The following is a 19,865-nucleotide window of genomic DNA, read 5'->3' on the forward strand; positions in this document are numbered from 1 at the left end:
AAGGACATATAAAGTTGTGTCGCTCTCGCATAGGTCATACATTTTAAGTCAAATGTTCATGTTAAAGCGAGGGCATCAACCAGAATGTGAACACTGTCATGTTTCTTTGGGAGTTAAGCACATTCTGATTGAGTACAAGCATTTATACCGTTGTCAATCTTTACATCAATTGTGTGCCCAACCGGGTTTATATGGTAAAGTGATAGACTTTTTAAAATAATTTTATCATAAATTTTAATTTGTGTATATATATTATATATTTCATTTTTGTATTTAAATATTTGTATGCATAAAAGATGTACTTTATTTTTAATTTTACTAACTGTGATATTGTTTAAATTGATGCATGTAATTGTTTCTGTCATATAATTTAGCCTGTCTCGAAATAATCACCATATGTTTGGCCCAATATAGCCCGGTTGCAGCTGACGTGCCATAAAACATTTCATTTCATTTCATTTCATTACCTAAAACTGGTCGAGGGTTAATATAATAATGTCACCAATCGACAGTGGAGGTTTCGGGTTAATGTTGGGTCATCAATGGTAATTATTACAGATGCACTAAACAACAATTAGAGAAGCGACCGTAAATGCTATAGTTATACTAACAATTTTGAAGTTAAATTAAATTACAGCGTTTAGTTTTGTTATTTTTTTCAGCATGGGTGAAGTTGTTTTGTGTCTTCTTGTAATTTTATTATCTGGATCTGATGGAGCCACGTGTGATATGGATGCCAAGATTTGTGAGTTCTGGTTAACGGTTGATTTCAAGCTGACAATGATGAACGGTCGAATATCTGTTCATCCATATCAAGGTCAACTTTATAACTTTAACGATACGATGAAGACTAACCCAATACCAGACACGAGCGATATCATTACTGCCGACGGTTGGGTTGATTCCAAGCTAGTTATTGTGGCCAATGGCACCTTACCAGGACCTTCTATAGAAGTTTATGAAGGTCAGACAGTTATAGTCCATGTCAAAAACAACTTACCAAGTGAAGCAACCTCAATACATTGGCATGGTCTTCATCAACGCGACACTCCCTGGATGGATGGTGTTGCATTTGTTACACAATGTCCCATTGAACCTGGACAATCATTTACGTACCAATTCACAGCTGCGCCGAAAGGTACCTTTCTGTATCATTCTCATATCGGGGTGCAGCGAACAATGGGTTTGTACGGGCCTTTCATCATACGGGAGCGCACAACAGAGCCCATGCCGGAGTTCGTGGCTGTCATTAACGACTGGAATCACGACGGAGATTCCAACGAACAATATTTTAAAATGTTATACGGTCTATACATCAATGGCCAGCGTGTACAGCAAACACAATCATTGGATGGTGCCAATTTTACTATGTTTAATTTTCAGTCAGGGCTGATCAACGGGAAGGGCAGGTTTCGTTATGAAAATGGTTCTTACAACGATGCCCCCTTGCATGTATTTCAGATCACCCGTCGAACAGTGTACAGATTTCGGTTTATTAATACTGGAAAGGTGTATCCGTTTAAAGTCTCAATTCAGGATCATAGTTTGACCGTCATCGCTGCTGATGGATATTATTTAAAGCCTGCTACAGCTGACTCGGTCATTATCAATCCTGGGGAAAGATTTGACTGTACTATTGTCGCTAATAAGCAGATGAACCAGAGTTACTGGATTCGGGCTCAGACGTTGGAAGTCGGCAAAGTTCACGTTGCTGAAGCTATATTGCGTTATCCAGATGCACCAAAACAGCAACTCCTGGGCCCCTCTATGGAAAGGCAATGCACCGAAATCGAACCATGTGATGTAATTAACTGTCCCTTTTCCTATCATCCGAGTATAGCAAACACTGAATGTTTTACATTTGATCAATTGACGAGCTCAATATACGTCAGTGATCCAGCACCCACGGCAGCCAGCGACGAGCTTCAAGAACGATTCCTAAATTTCGCTTTCCCTGGAAATGTTGTTAGACCAGGATCAGTGAATGGAAGATCTTTCGTCCATCCACCAGTAGCAGCTTTATCCCAACCACAAGAACTATCAAATTACAAGTGTGGAGATGACTGTGGAGAACAGAAGATATGTAACTGTATGTATTCTTTGGATCTTGAGCATGATAAAGTTTACCAACTGGTTTTTATCAACATGGGTCAGGGGAAAGGTTGGTCGCACCCTGTCCATATGCACGGTCATGCCTTTTATGTCCTGAAGATGGGTTACGGTTCCTACAATAATATAACAGGCCTTATGACAGGCGAGAATATGGATGTGGACTGTGAAGATGGTGTTCCTAGAGATGTCAGTTTCTGCAATAATGCTACGTGGGCTAACGCTTCGTGGTTAGGAGGTAATGTACCAGGTCTTGAACTGAAGAGTCCACCCAGAAAGGATACTATCATTGTACCAACTGGAGGCTATGTTGTTGTTAGAATCAAGGCCGATAACCCAGGTGTGTGGTTTATGCATTGTCACATAGAACTGCATAACATGAATGGAATGGCCGTGATGATCAACGAATCGTTTCCAAAGCATCCGGATCCACCAAAGGGGTTTCCAAGATGTGGCAATTTCGATTACCAGGGAAAAGGTTGTATAATATATTTCTTTTTTTTCTGTGTTATATACTCTTCAAAAAAAGTAGGGGATATTCAGAAACAATACAAAACTGCGGAAATGCACTGCTGTTTTTATTAGACGTAACTAGTGTATGTTTATAATAGGCTAATTGGTTACACATGAACATAAACAGTTCATATGGGCGGCTTATCTGACGGCCCCGTTTTACTCGCAAAGAGATACGTCGTCAAAAGTGAAAATGGACGTTTTTGATTTTGTCAATGAGTAATTGCTCTACCAATTCTCAGACATTCGGCAATTCGTCGTTGCATGCTCCTAATCAACCGTCCAATCACGATTTGGGGCAATCTGAACCACTCCTCTTGCAGTGCCGCGGCCAATTCTTGCAGTGTTGTCGGTTGACGTTGACGTCGACAAACACGTCTCCCGATCAAATGTACCGTAACACACTAAAGCAAAGATACGCTAAACAGTAAATCTTATGCAAGAACCGATAGGAAAGCAAACATGGATAGATAAACCAGCACGCGGCAGTTTTCATCAACCTTTCCTTGGAGGTGTCAAATTTGACAATGAACCCCTTGTGTGTCGCTTGTGCAGCTCAATGGTTCTGTTGGGGCGATAAGTTCTTCATCGGTGAACATACTCTCAAAGCCTGTCAAGTGTCTATGACTATTTATCATATCACAACCTGCATAGGTATTTACAATTCAATATCCCCAACTTTTTTTGAAGAATATATATCAGTATAACGCCTAGTCGTTGGTATGGAACGAATACTTTCATATTATATATCAGTAGTATTCTTGCTTGTGGATAGGGTAGGAGGGTTGTTTTATATATCAGTTGTCCTCTTGCTTGTGGGTAGGATATGAAGTTTGTGGTTTTATAAACAACACATTTTGAGACCTACACAGGGTTTAGATTTTTCTATGGTCACATGTGCCCGGACAACGACATTTCCGCCTAATCGTCATCAAATTCTAATGGTTAAGGATTCTTCCAAGTTGACTATTATTCAAGAATTATATATGCCTATTGCAGGTTTTGATTTGGGATTCAAATATTATATAAATTAGTATAATTTAGACCGTGGTAGGCTAGCACGGATATCCAGTGCATGCCCTCGGGGCTAGACGAAGAGTTATAGGCTACTCAAGCCAGAAAGCAGAAATATGTGTCCAGCCCGATTGACCCAAGACGTAGCATTCTAGAATAATGTAATTGGGACAATGAGGTATATTTTGCTGAGTGGAAAAAGACAACAAAGCATTGAAATTCGGATCGATCATTCTACAGTGATAAAACGACCAATGCTGAAAGTAATGTTTTTCAGAGACAGGGTTAGGGGCACAAGACAAATTACTAAGAGGGGAGGGTGGGACAAATGAAATGAAATGGAGTTTAACGTCCTACTGTTCTGCTCCTAACCTGGGCTAATGAAGACGGGCATACGCCATACAGTGTGCTATGAGGGAAATTTTGCCCGGACAGCGGCACTACGGCCTACTCTTATATTGAATTCCAACTGCCAAGGGATCTTTTACGTGCACGCCAATGTGTACACGGGACCTCGGTTTTTCGTCCCATCCGAACGACTAGACAGCTTTCCTTATCAGCCCTCCCGTCCTGCATCACTGACAAGGGAGAACCACGCCGGAAAATCTGGATGAACTTTCTCGGCCAATGCAGGAATCGAACACCCGACCTCCAGGCTAGCGAGCTAGCGTCTTACCCACTTACCCACAAAATAAAATGTCACTAACTGCAGCATGTTAATTTGAAGTTGCTCGTCTGAACTTGCTCGTAATGAACAAAGACGTTTGAAAAAGACTTCCGTCGTTTGGAGTAGTTTTCTTGAGTTTTAAAAAAAAACATCTTTGATAGATAGATTATTTTAGTTTGAGTATGTTATCTTTGAAATAAAGCATCAACTTACACTACTAGTACGTGGGAAGGCACTCCATATTATTACAGGTGTCTTACAAAATATAAATACTGTATATCTAATTCTTGTATATATTTATTCAAGGGCCTGGTCGATACTGCCCCGGGGAAGGTTTTGTGGCTTTTATCTGTAATATGGTTGTTGGTGGTGTTGTAATCTTGGTGATGCACTTGGTTGAGAAGAATGGTATGATAATATTTAAAGTTTTAATTTCTAGTAAAGCCTCATCTGAAGATTTCCTTTGAAAAGCAAAATACAACCATGGCATACAAGATCATTCGGTTTCTCACCTTCTTCTCCGATACCTCTTGATGTATTTTAGGCAGTCACGGGTTGCTCAGTGAGTAAGGCGTTGGTTCGCTAACCTTGAAGTCCTCTGTTTAATCACTGCATTGACCAAGAAAGTCCATCGGAACTTTCCGGCGTGGTTCCTCCTCGATAATGGTGTCAAGGGGTCCTTTGGCAGTTGGAGTTCAATGGTAGGCCATAGCGCAGGTGGTCGGGCAAGATTTATGCCCGTCTTCATTAGCCCAGTCGGAGTAGAACGGTAAGACGTTCAACCCATTTCATTAGTGGATTTCAACAGAATTTGGCAGGTATATATGATGCCACGGTCATGTTTATTGAAATCTGTTCAACTGCAGTAGCCGACAACTGTAGAAGCTGGTCAAATTTAAGTAATATTACAATATCAAAATTTTGGATAATACGTTGTTACGGTGTTAATTTTTATACGCCCACGTGGGAATGTTAAAAATTGTCGCCTCCTTCTTAGGTCCACATTATCACCCAATCTTTTTCATTTTTAGTTTATATATTGTTAACATTAGTCAGATGAAGAGTCCTATTGAATTTCAACCATTTCCGTTAATTACTGCCAGAGTTATTGTGCTTGTTTCACTATGTATAATCCTGTAAATGTTCTGATAAAATTTAGGATCAGATCAGTATGAAATTTGTAAAGTGAAGAGCCTTATTTAATTTCTACAATTTCTGATGATTCAGAATATAGAGTTATTGCCCTTGAGTACATCATAGAATCTTGTCATAGCGGTAATTATATATATAAAGATATATTTTTTTTATTTAACTAAAGATTAGCAATGTCCCAGTTTTTTTTTATTTTGGACTGTTAGGAATACTTATGGCTGACTGATGTGGGCATATGTTTCGTTGCCTAGTAAGATATCCTTGTACACTCACATTGAAATATTTTCAAGTATTGCCACTCCCAGTTTATCATGAATTATTTCTTGTAAACTCGTGACCGACTACATTTATTATCCCGCGCAGAACGAAGTTAGGGAGGGATATTGAAATGGGGTCCGCCCGTCCCGATTTCGTTTCCGGAGCATATCTCATAAACCGGTCAAGATATCTTTCTGAAACTTTGTACACACATCAACCTATTACAGTAGTTGTGCCTTTTGCTATTTTGGAATTTCTGGGATTTATATTGTTTGTGTTTCGATGGAAACAAATTTGACTTCGTTTTTATGCACAATTTCGTTTCCGGAGCATTTCTCATAAATCGTTCAAAATATCTTTTTGAAACTTTGAACACACATCATCCTATACAGTAATTGTGCCTTTTGTTAATTAGAAATTTGTCGGATTTAATCATTTTTGCGTTGCCATGGAAAAACAATTCTCTGTTGAATGATTTTTACTACACATTTGAATTATTTTTGGTATATAATTATTATTCTAGAGCATATCCCTGAAACTGTTCAAGATAACTTTTACATTCATCAACCTATTATTTTATTTTTTATGATCCTCCTTCTGTCCCGATTTTATTTCTAGAACATATTTCATTATCTGTTCAGAGAAATCTTTTTAGAACTTTATACAAACATCAAACTATTAAAGTATTTTTTTTTTATGTATAAACTTAATGTTTAACATACATCAGCTGATTGAGGTTTGCAAAGGTTGTTGTGCAAACCTTACAGGGAGTAGCGACTGTGCCTTGCCGAGCTACTATGATCAGAGTATGAACCTTCTGACTAGTCCCATTGATATTCCAAGAAGTTGTTTTTCTTTATGCCTTCCAAACAAGTTCAAGGGCGCGGGATGGTGATGACTAGTCATCTTGTTTATACTTTATCTGGTTTGCATAATGAGGGAAAGATTTCTGGAGTTAATGCACTTGATTATTTTCCACAATCTTGTCAGTGCTTTTGCGACAACAGTTATCACCCGCTCTGCCTGAAATTTAATTTTCATTTATATAAGGCAACTTATTTCGACAATAGCCATTAATTGGCTCACAATCACATTAAAGAAAAATAGATTTCTGATAAATATTTTCTGCAGTTATTGCTCTTGATTTCTTTGCAGAATCTTGAGAATGATTCTACAACAAACGTTATCGTCCAACCTGCTTGGAATTTAAATATCGACCTATTTTGACAATTCCTATAGTTATATGATATCTTTTCTCCCATTTCACAGATCGGAGTCGTGGGTCAATGTGTTGTGAAATGATTATTGTAGCTGTTGCTTCTGGAATTCTCGGTACTGGATCACATATGGCTTGTGGTAAGTATTAAAGCCTTTACCCTGAAGAATATTTACATTTTATATTAATGGTGCTAGAATACATCTTATCAAATAAAGTACAAGACAGGATTCTGTTTTATACTTTAATCTATTTTATAATTTTCGAAAGAATATTCGCTGTAAGGGCTCGACGTTTCAAGATACCAGATTGAATTCCAGTCTCTGTATTTTCATGATATGAATATAATTATGTATCAGGTCTGTCCGTCAAGATGCCTATAGCAGTAGTATAAAACAGGGAATGTAAATTATTGGAATCCAGAATCAGATACTGATCAGGATGTTTTAAGTTTATGGAGGATGGTAAGGTGGTCGAATGGAATAACATCTGTACGTCAGATCATATGTCTGTCATTTAATCATGTGGCAATGGTTTTAAGTCCCAAGATTTTGCGTGGCTTCCTAAAGATCCCCACGCGTAAGCAAACTATTGAAATAAAATAGAACCATGAGTTAGTCTGGAAATGACCTCTCTCCCTACCCAAATTTTTTTTTATCTAGAATGAATATTAAACCATATCTCTGGTAATTTTAGGTTTTCGCGTAGCAGTTGGTGTTATAATTGGTGCCAATGTTTTTTGTATGGTTGTTGTTATTACAGCAATAACTAAAATGGTTAATTCCTTTTGCCCGTGTAAGTATTGGTTTTAATTTACTCTTTGGAATAATCATGTTTACGACATTTTTTTTCGGGGCACAGGGAAGAACCAGATTGCAACTTGCAGAGTTATATTTCCTTTCCATAAGCTAAGTCTAGAATACGGGAGTAAATTTATTAAAACTTTAGTGACAGTAATCCAATCAATTTATGAAAAAATGGGGTCAACCCCTACAAAATAGCAAGAAAATGTTTTTTGATAATTTCTGGTAGATTTGGGTGTACTTAATTGTCAGGTTTTACAATACGTTAATCGGTTTATGAAAAAAGGGAGGCAACTCTCAAACAATTGAAATACGTTTTTTTTCATAGTTTCTGTCAGTGTTGGGTGTACTAAATTACATTTACCAATTTGCTCTACATAGAATGCAGAGGGGAGCCACGGTGGGTAAGACGTTGGCTCGCTAGCCTGGAGGTCGCCTAAAACATTCACGGGGTCGTGATGGTTAATTTGATATGTGGGGATAGAGCGCGGCAACGAAGCGTGATGGGCGAACATACACACACCCACACATACATCTAAAGATTAAATGTTTTAGTACGTAGATATGCCATCGTGATAAGGCTATATAACGTCATACTATTTTTAATGGACTCATTTGACATTTTGATTATCATATTCGTAATTATATGTATGTTCATACTCTATGGGGTCTTTAACCAACCATTTAGCATTTTCTTGAATATTGACCGGGCAGATGTCGGCCATCTTGTTTTTTTTACCACCTTTTATCACATTCCGGTGAGCAAAATTTGGTTAAATGTGGGGATGTTGTTAAGTACACCTAGATTAATGCATAAAAATATGTTTGTACATTGAACCCGACGGAATGTGACGAATGAGATGAAACAGAAAATGATTTTCATACAATGATTTATAGCTGGGTTTTAAAGTGGGGTCCTATAGAAGACTTTACTACAACTGGTGGGTTTTAAAGGTTATGACTGATACAAATAGCTCAAGCGTGCTTTAGATCATAACGTAAGTCATGACGTCAAGCGCAGGCGTTTCGGTCCAAAGCTTATATAAGTCAGGAAATGAAATGGAATGGGGTTAAACGTCCTACTGTTTTGCTCCTAACTGGGTTAATGAAGACGGGCATACGCCATACAGTGTGCTATGAGGGAAATTTTGCCCGGACAGCGGCACTACGGCCTACTCTTATATCGAATTCAAACTGTCAAGGGATCTTTTACGTGCACGCCAATGTGTACACGGGACCTCGGTTTTTCGTCTCATCCGAATGACTAGACAGCTGTCCTTGTCAGGCCCCCCATCCTGCATCACTGACAAGGGGGAACCACGCCGGAAAATCTGGATGAACTTTCTCGGCCAATGCAGGGATCGAACACCCGACCTCCAGGCCAGCGAGCCAGCGCCTTACCCACTTAGCCACCGTGCTCCCCTATAAGGTCAGGAGTAGGATGGCCTGTCCTACCATGTGGTTTTATACTGGATAATCTAGTTTCTTCCCATTCTTAAAGAACCATACATGCTAGCTAATTTTCGAAGTAAAATTATGCCAAAGTTAATGTTTATGATCACGCTATTATTTTGTGTATAGATCTGTTTATTTTTTATTCTTTCTAGGACCTAAAATGAAATTTAAAAGATCAAGCACGTAGTGTCCATCATATGAAGAAATTAAAGACTCGGAGTAGAATAATTCACATTTGTGTAGGGAGTAAACTGCCATTGGGGATATTGCATCAAATAATGTGTTGACAATCAGGCAAATGTTCTAAATGTTAATATAAATGTTCTTTTATTAAAGTTACAATTTCATATTTTTAAGTTATATTTTTAAAATGTATTAAAATAAAGCCCTAAAATAGATGGTATCTATAAACAGTCCTACCTTGCTAAAGAATAATCCTATTAATCCTATAATTCACTATTGCCAGTTGAAAAATTGGCAAAAATATAATTTTCAACTTCAAATTCAAACGTTTGAAGATAGCTATTCCATGGTGGGGAATAGGAAAACAAGGGAGGTAATTGTGTTATTATTTCCGGTGTGAAGATTTTTAAGTGTGAGAAAGATAACCTATGATCGTATAATAGTGAGTTGACAACCTAGTGAGCAAAAGACATAGAAATAATTATGCTTTGACTTTCTTAGAAAATATGAAATTGTAACTTTAAACGTCAATATATAAAATATGCTGATGATGAAACATGATGATTGAAGTTGGCTAACGATTAACTGAAAAATACGAATATAAATTCTGTCAAAATAACAGTAAATTTCAGGTAATACACTACCACTGATAAATATTCTACTGTCTGAACCATGGTATTATAAACGGATTTCTTCGATTGTGTTTGGGGATCACGTGGCTAAGTGGGTAAGACGCTGGCTCGCTAGCCTGGAGGTCGGGTGTTCGATCCCTGCATTGGCCGAGAAAGTTCATCCAGATTTTCCGGCGTGGTTTCCCTTTGTCAGGACGGGGGGGGGGGATGACAAAGACAGCTGTCTAGTCGTTCGGATGCGACGAAAAACCGAGGTCCCGTGTACACATTGGCGTGCACGTAAAAGATCCCTTGGCAGTTGGAATTCGATATAAGTGTAGGCCGTAGTGCCGCTGTCCGGCGTATGCCCGTCTTCATTAGCCCAGTTTAGGAGCAGAACAGTAGGACGTTAAACCCCATTTCACTTCATTTCTTCGATTGTGAACAAACTACTGTATAATTTTTATTAAAAACTTGCCTATGTGTTTGAAATCACCTCCGGTTGAATAGAATCCACTGCACAAATAAATATCCCAACCAAAACAAAAGTTCTCTCTTGAAAAGTCAATGTTTTTGCTTGTATTTTCGACAGTGTCCATCACAACGTTACACATGTTAAGTGATGAGCTAAAACATCATAATATGTTGAAGGGGGTAAAGGTTGACAAATTTTGACAATCACGTGTGTTGTAATCAAAACAGCGCACGACCTTTTCGACCGTTTGAGTTTGGGCAACAAAATAGCAATTGAAGACAAAGACATTGATTTGGAAACAATTGATTGTCAGTCTACTAAATTTTTATATCACCGATTATGCGAATACTCGTAAATATAAATAGAGGATATTTGTCGTTTTGTCGTGAATAACATATTTTATTTCATCGAGAAGCAAGAAAACTTACATTTTCACGAATGCGTAGCATGAGTGAAAATATAAACGTTTTCTTGCTTAGAGAGGAAATAAAATATGTAAAGGTTGACAAATTTTGACAATCACGTGTGTTGTAATCAAAACAGCGCACGACCTTTTCGACCGTTGGAGTTTGGGCAACAAAATAGCAATTGAAGACAAAGACATTGATTTGGAAACAATTGATTGTCAGTCTACTAAATTTTTATATCACCGATTATGCGAATACTCGTAAATATAAATAGAGGATATTTGTCGTTTTGTCGTGAATAACATATTTTATTTCATCGAGAAGCAAGAAAACTTATATTTTCACGAATGCGTAGCATGAGGGAAATGTTCTATTTATTTTATGATTTTACAATCATTTTAGGTAAAAACAACATGGACTACTGCTAGCCAGTGGAATAACACTTTTATTTCACTGATAAAATGCGGTATTCCACTACTGATCATAAAATAATATTGTTTATCACCCCATAATTTCACCCCTGTATGTAATCGTATGGATACACTGCCTTGTGAATTTCAAAACGAAGCCGGGAATTTACAAAATAATTGTGTTACCGATCACGCACGATTATAAAATTCTGAACAGTTTTTGCACACCGGAAATAATATTCAGAGAGAAATAGAAAGACATGGAACTATCTACCGATAATTAAACCGATGTGCGGTATGATTAATTGTTGATAATAGTTTTTGGTATTTATATAAAAAAAAACTATTCAATGATTCAATGGCCTCGGCTATTAATTTTGCCGTGGCAAATGTAATATACATCGCATTTACATCAGCTACAGTAGATTGCTGAGGTTAATTGACAGGACTGCTTATAATTTCAACAGGAAATATTAAAAATATTCAAGGGTGAGATTCAAGGTCAGTAAAACAAATGCAGTTCAAAAGAAATAATCCCATGGAACTCTCTAACCAAATAATTAATACAAGACGGAAACAAAATACCAGACTACGGGCGTATTTATGTTTTTAAACGCCCAAACTAATTACTGGGTCTGAGAGCAATAGCTTATTCATACACAAAAATTGAATTGCCGTAAAAGAACCAAACACCGTTACGATAGACAAGCCTTGCTTTGACCCCCTTATACGAAATGATCTATCCCGATAAGTGACGTAATTAGCTTCCATTTTGGTATTTCTCGGTGTCAAAATTTGTGATGAGTTCAATTTTACAAGAGAGAACTTTTTTATTCGCTAGGACATAGTTGTACAATGGATTTTATATAACCGGAGGTAATTTCAAACACACGGGTAAGTTTATAATAAACAAAGTTGAGTAGTTTGTTCATAGTCGAAGAAATCGTTTATAATTTACCACGGTTCAGACAGTAGCCTTCTAGTAATGCAGGTAATGGACCTATGGTACAGGGACAACGAACCTGAGGACGGCGTACAGTTCGATGTTGTTTATCATGGTATAACGCAAATATTAATTAGTTACTTTCATTCCTATAGTCATGAATTATAAGATCAGTCATTAAAATAGGGGCGGGGGGTTGGATGGTCGAATGGTTAGCACGTGCGCGCTGTATCATAAGGTCTGTCATTGAGTCAACTGGCGTGGTTTCGAATCCCCGGTTGTACGTGACAAGGAGTAGGGTCGCCTGTCCAGCCTCGTGGTTTTTCTCCGGGTCCTTCGGTTTCCTCCCACTGCAAAAGAACCCTACGCGCAAGGGAATTATTGAAATAAAATTGAACCATATGTTAGTCCCGAAATGATCTAGTTTCTGTTGAGTTGACGTTAAACCCCATTTGTCTCTCCGTACGTAGTATGTCTCTGTATGTTCAGAATGATGCACTGTCTGAAATGAAATGGAATTTAAAGGCATTTGACGAAATGCAGGAAGTCATGTTTTGTTTGATTGACCACCGGGTTTGAAAGTTCCGCCTGTAGCATTAACGGGATAACCGTGTCTATAAGCTTGACGTAATGTAGTAATCGCGTATATCATTGCATGTCTCCATTGCATGCGGCCTTTATCGAAGATCCTTAATATACTCTTCTAAAAACAGTAGGAGATATTCAAAAACAGTAGGAGATATTCAAAAACAGTAGGAGATATTCAAAAACAGTAGGGGATATTCAAAAACAGTAGAGGATATTCAAAAACAGTAGGAGATATTCAAAAACAGTAGAGGATATTCAAAAACAGTAGGAGATATTCAAAAACAGTAGGAGATATTCAAAAACAGTAGAGGATATTCAAAAACAGTAGGGGATATTCAAAAACAGTAGGATATATTCAAAAACAGTAGGAGATATTCAAAAACAGTAGGGGATATTCAAAAACAGTAGGAGATATTCAAAAACAGTAGGGGGGATATTCAAAAACAGTAGGGGATATTCAAAAACAGTAGAGGATATTCAAAAACAGTAGGAGATATACAAAAACAGTAGGAGATATTCAAAAACAGTAGGAGATATTCAAAAACAGTAGGGGATATTCAAAAACAGTAGGAGATATTCAAAAACAGTAGGAGATATTCAAAAACAGTAGGGGATATTCAAAAACAGTAGGGGATATTCAAAAACAGTAGGAGATATTAGGAGATATTCAAAAACAGTAGGGGATATTCAAAAACAGTAGGAGATATTCAAAAACAGTAGGGGATATTCAAAAACAGTAGGAGATATTCAAAAACAGTAGGGGGGATATTCAAAAACAGTAGGGGATATTCAAAAACAGTAGGGGATATTCAAAAACAATACAAAACTGCGGAAATGCACTACTGTTTTATTAGAGGTAACCAGTACATAACAGGCCAATTGCCTACACATGAACATAAACAGTTTATATGGGCGGCTTATCTGACGGCCCCATTTCACACACAAAGCGATATTCTTTCAAAAGAGAAAATGGACGTTTTTAATTTTTATCTTAATAACGAGTAATTGATCCACCAATCCTCACACATTCAGCAATTCGTCGTGGCATGCTCCTAATCAACCGTCCAATCACGATTTGGTATTTGGGGCCATCTGACGCATTCCTCTTGCAGTACAACGGCCAATTCTTGCAGTGTTGTCGGTTGACGTTGACGTCGACGAACACGTCTCCCGATCAAATTAAACGTAACACACTAAAGCAAAGATATGCTAAACAGTAAATCTTATGCAAGAACCGATAGGAAGCAAACATGGATAGGATAAACCAGCAAGCGGCAGTTTTCACCAACCCTTCCTTGAAGTGTCAAATTTGACAATGAACCCCTCCTACGTGTATGGCGCTATTGCGTGTCGCACATGCAGCTCGGTGGTTCTGTTGGGGCGATAAGTTCTTTATCTGTGAACATAATCTCAAAGCATGTAAAGTGTTCATGACTATTTATCATATCACAACCTGCATAGGTATTTGCATTTCAATATCCCCTACTTTTTTTGAACAGTATATATTGAATTGAATCTTCAGACATGGGGAGAACTAATGGGGTTTAACGTCCACTAGACACAAACCAGGCCATTTCGGAACTAACATAATTATTTTATTTCAATAATTCACTTGCTAGCAGCATCTAACACACGATCGAACCCTACGTAACACACTGATGTGATGTCTGTCAGGACGACGAGCCTTTTCATTGTGTGCTGTATGCGTTATAATGAAATAATCCGGGCTAAACATAGAACATCTTTTCGCGTTTTATCTTTCTCGGGCCAATTAGCAGTTTCCAAGTATAATAACGGCACGATACGATATTATTCATCAGCGTGTTGTGCTTGTATCAGTGGTGTCTATGACCAGATACAAGTAGTGAAATCCACAAGTGGCTGAGCTTCACGTAAATGATCCTCCTTCACAACTGCTTGTCGTTGATTGCGAACTGGAGCAATGATCGGCGGAAGGACTAGGTATGTGGGAAATAGGTCTGACAAACACTTGATATCATAGCATGCCAATATATGCAAGTGATTATCCTCTACCCTGGAACAAGATTCGTACTCTCTTCAACTAACACCATCACACCATCAGCATTACCATGGTTAATGCCAGGGCGATATAAACTCAAAGCAACTAGTTGCAGTCAGTTGCACATGTTCAACTTTCTGCAACTAGTTACAGTCGCCATGAGCGTTCTTGCGACTGGAGTCAACTCGTTTCCATGGAAATAACATCAAGTGATAAGAGACACATGTCATGTGACTTTATAAATAGGCAAATGGAAGCGAACGAAGACACCCACTTTTTAAGTTTTGATGATGTCGACAATAATATACTAATAGAATTGTAGCAAGATCGACCATGTCTTTGGGTTGTTTCTTTTAAGTAATTCGCCATTTTGTTGATCACGTGATGAATAAATTAATAGTCACGTGTTCAGTGTGATCGTTATCAGTTCCGAGTCGACATAAGCGCTCCGAATTCAGTTGCTCCCAGTTGTCCTTAGTTGCTGATATGATCACTCTTGCAACTGACTGCAACCAGTTGCTTTGGGTTTCAAAGTCGACATAAGCCCCACTTAAGACAGTTTATCACTAACAGCCGTAAACCTGCAATATCGCAAATAACTTTCTAAATGTGTTACACAAAATGTAACTGCCGTAGATTATATTATATTGTAATGGTGAGCCGAATGTCTTTATTTGAGAGACTGGGTACACAAGTATATATGTTTGCTCAAAGTTGAAGTAATCATTGTTTAATTTAGAATTAATTACTGTTCTACCTTTATCTAATTAATTAACTAGCTTGTTACCTACATAGTGGTTAATTTATAATATGATGTTTTATTTTATTCTGTATGAATATTAATTTAAGCAATTATCGTAAGCTCTAGCATATTGGGGATCTTTCGCATCGGTACGAAAACCAATCACCAAAACAAACATATGTTCGTTTTCCTATCCCCTAACACGCGGTTTCTTAATCCGATGTGCGATAATAGCTAGATGACGTTAATTTCCACTCCATGAATTTCTCGGTCAAGGCAAAGTTTTCAGTCGATTTTTGGGCAGATGTACAAAAAATCAAGCAGAATATTGCTTTATAGCACATTCTACGAACTCTACACAATCAACAAAGCCTCGACAAATGGTGGAAAATGCAATATATGAGATAAGAGACATATTCGTTTGCATACCTACGTAAATCCAGCTCCATACGCGTAACGTTTTTACTGGCCGAACACTCATTACGGGTTGACGTCACAAGTACACCCGAATCGGTGACGTTTTCGTACCGATGCGAAAGGTCCCTAAGAAGGATTACTCCAGTGCACGTCGTTTTTCCCGGACTAAAATGGAGGAGTCGTTTTAACTAGCATACATTGATACGACGAGGTGAACTGTCTGGGCCTGATGCTGTATACAGAATAATGGTTGCCCCGTAGTAATTACTGTTTTATGCCGGCCGACTAACAGTACAGGATATTTCCACAGAGTAAAATTACACAGAGTGGCGACTCGCATTACGGCCCATAGATGTGCTTCTCTTATTTATGTTATCTTCATAAAGTAAGCTTTCATTAAAATATAAAATAATAATTTAAGAATATCAAAATTGAATTTCAAATAGGCATATAACGTTTTCCAATAAACAGATTTGAGCCGTTGGTTGTTTTCCAAGATAAAATACCTTTGGCTCCAACGTTGACTCACCGTGTGCTTTTTATGATTTTTGTTCTATAATTAATGTAGGCTTTCATTTTTAAAAAATAAAATAATTAAAGATATTAAAATTCTATTTTGAATAGGCCTATAACATTTTTCAATAAACATTATTTGAGTTGATTGGTTTTTCTTTTTACAAACAAGTATAAACCAAAAACAACTTGAGAATGAATATTTTGCATATTGCTCTGGGTGTCGTGTAATATTTTGACGGCCTTTATAGCCCCCCCCCCCAATACTATGAAATTGTCCATTTTACACTACAGCACAAGAATATATTAAATTATTATAAATCTGAAGTTTGCTCTAGATCTCCATGCCATTAGGTCTGATCTGTGTTCAGAGTTACTTTTATTTTTGTGATATTTTGTCAACTGATTATTTAGAAATAGAAAATTTAATTTATACTGTGTTCTATTATGGAATTATCTGCCATACAAACTGAAGTTAACCATTACAGCATAATAGATAATCACAGAGTAAATTAAAATTATATTTTAAATTACTGAATGGTTTAAAATTATTGATAGTGCTTCAGTAAATATTTTATTGGTCGGATTAAGGCCTACCAGTAAAAGGGGAAATTTGATTTTGAATAGCATAACAGTATTTTTGTAATTTTAGAATTACGTGTAGTTGTGATTTTTAAAAGATCAAACTTTAAATAGTAAGCTTTACCCAATAAGTCTGGACTAGCTGCACATGTTCTTTTTACATTCTATAATAGACCTACGTACCGCAAGTCTACTGAAAAAAATAAATTTAGATTCATATGTTATTTTCATATTGCAGCTATATAGCAAGCGATAGGAACTGTATGCGGACATAGTCCGATCAGAGACAGTTCCTAAAGGAGCTAGTGCCAAGAGTATTTAATCTTGGAAAACAACCAACGACCCAAATCTGTTTATAATCTATATAAGAATGGAATTTGACAGCTTTTAATTACAGTTAAGTGTTATTTGAATTCATATATCTATATTGTTGATGCCAAATTTTATTTCTTCCATCTGGGCTATTCCCTGACAATTCTGAGCTAGTTCAAATTATTTAAGCATTTATTCTTAATATTTCAGTAACAGTTCTGATCATTTATTTCAAAATGTTTTTTGGTTTTTTTTGTCATTCTTAATCTTAGCTATACACTATCCATGATCATTATTAAGACTGCAGACCAGACATGTTTTAATTATGTAAAATGAATGATTTTATTAGAATTACACCTATAGAAACAGTGGCCTTGTATTTCTCGTAATCTCGATATGAAGGCATTTTTCCCGTGAAGTCGACCGGTCCAATATCCTTAGTCAGTGTCGAAAAAACCTGACTGACTGCCACATGTTGTGTCAATGTAATCAAAATGTCTTTTGAGGCACGCTTACACCACTTCTCTACACGGATGGAACGTTTATTTGGTTCATTGGATCTCTGTTTGTCCCGACCGCGAGCAATTTGCAAGGTACATCGGGCACATGGTTTCGTTTACAAATGCTATGACCAAAACTTTTGACCGCAACCCCACTGTTTGGCAAAATTTTAAACTGTTGCACAGGTTCCAATTCACACTTACACAAATATGGCATCGCACTATAAAGAAATTTCTGGCCTATTTCGAGCAAGAACTATAGATTTACAAATTTTATTGGAGAACTTTGTTGACATATTGATTGCATGATTACTGATTGTCCGATTTGAGCGGGAGCGGAAGTAACTGGATTTTCAACCCAAGAATTTGGCCTATAGCAAGTTTAAAGTTAGTTTTATTAAATTTGTCAGCAGTAATAAAACTCAACTTATACTGATATATGAATTCTAACCGCCCACACCAACACCTCCCTCCTCCATTCCGATTTTGTGACAGCAAAGAGGTGTGGCAGTTATAATGCCCTGGACAACTGTTTTGATTTGTGGAGAGCTGAGGTTGGGGATTCTGCGTGTGTGGAAGTGGGAGGGGGGGGGGTAAATTGACGGGAAATAAGTTCACGTTGATTTAAATGATGATTTTCTTAGAGCTATAAGATTCCCATTGCGTGGGGAAGGGTGGGGGTGTGTGGGGGGAGGGGGCAAATTCGATGGCCTTAAACATTCACGGGGTCATGCTGGTTAAATTGATACTATACATACGTGGGAATGGATCGCGGCGACGAAATGTGATGGGCGAACATACACACTGATTTTATTTATATAGATTAATACTAAATTCATTTATCTATAGTCAAACCGTAAGAAATTATCACAAAGCCAATAGACATAGATTATTAAAATCTTCCCAAAAACCGAAAAAGACAAATCACTTCTATCTAACTGGCGCCCAATTACACACACTTAAAAATTTAGACGTAAAATTAGCAAGTATGATTTTTTCATTTAGATTAAGGTCCTTTCGTCAACACGTAATACATCCAAATCAAACTGCTTTTATTTCTGGACGTCATATCCAGGAAAATACTCGTATCATTGATGGCTGTTTTTATCTCGCAAAAATTAAAAGATTAACTGGTTTTCTTTTAGCCATTAATTTTTAAAAAAAGCTTTTGATAGCGTTAGCCATAAATATCTGTTCTCTATTTTAGACTCTTGGTTTTAAACGCAATTATTTTAGATGTATACAAACATTATATAATGACATTAACTGTGCAGTAATGAATATACTACTCCTTATTTTAAAGTGGCCAAGGGAGTACGTCAAGGTGATCCTAGCAACACAATCTTTTTATGCTCGTTATCGAAACACTATGTATATATTTTAGGAATGATATCAATATTGGGGGGTGGGGGAGGGGATTATCTTCGGGGATAAATGTGGTAACCTGAACGGAAGTGATCGAAATTCTGCCTACTCTGTGATATTATAATCTTAGACGATGCCACGTGACATGTGTGGTAACCAGATATCTCTACAACGGCCTACTCCGAGATATTATGAATTTTATTATTATCTATAAGTTGTATTCAAACCTTATTCGAGAGGGTGTGGCCAACAAACAAGGGTGGTATACCCCGCTATGATACCGTGTATTCTACAGGGTGTAATGAACCAACAGCTCTGTGACACACACCGTGTATTCGAGAGGATATGGCCAACCAGCAAGGGTGGGTATGCCCTGCTATGAAATACCATGTATTCTAGAGGGTGTGGCCAACCAGTAAATTTAGTTACACCGGCTATGATACCGTGTATTCTAGAGGGTGTGACGAACCAACCCATGTGGTTATACCCCTCGATGACACCGCGTATTCTACAGGGTGTGGCAAACCGACCCGGGTGGCATACCACTCTATGACACACACCGTGTATTCTGGAGATTATGATGAACCTAACCGGATTGCATGCCCCTCTA

The 19,865-nt window shown here is 37.5% G+C and overlaps 1 protein-coding gene across 1 annotated transcript; it reads left to right on the top strand.

The window, feature by feature from the left end:
- Positions 1 to 843: 843 nt before the first annotated feature.
- LOC126830585 (uncharacterized) lies at positions 844 to 4,770 on the top strand. Its single transcript, XM_056102804.1, has 4 exons — positions 844 to 1,235; positions 1,545 to 1,685; positions 2,046 to 2,587; positions 4,610 to 4,770. Exons 1-4 carry the CDS (start codon positions 844 to 846, stop codon positions 4,768 to 4,770), a joined length of 1,236 nt encoding a protein of 411 aa, XP_055958779.1.
- Positions 4,771 to 19,865: the final 15,095 nt, after the last annotated feature.

This window comes from Patella vulgata, chromosome 8 (genome assembly GCF_932274485.2).
Source record: "Patella vulgata chromosome 8, xgPatVulg1.2, whole genome shotgun sequence".
Classification (NCBI taxonomy): Eukaryota; Metazoa; Mollusca; class Gastropoda; family Patellidae; genus Patella; species Patella vulgata.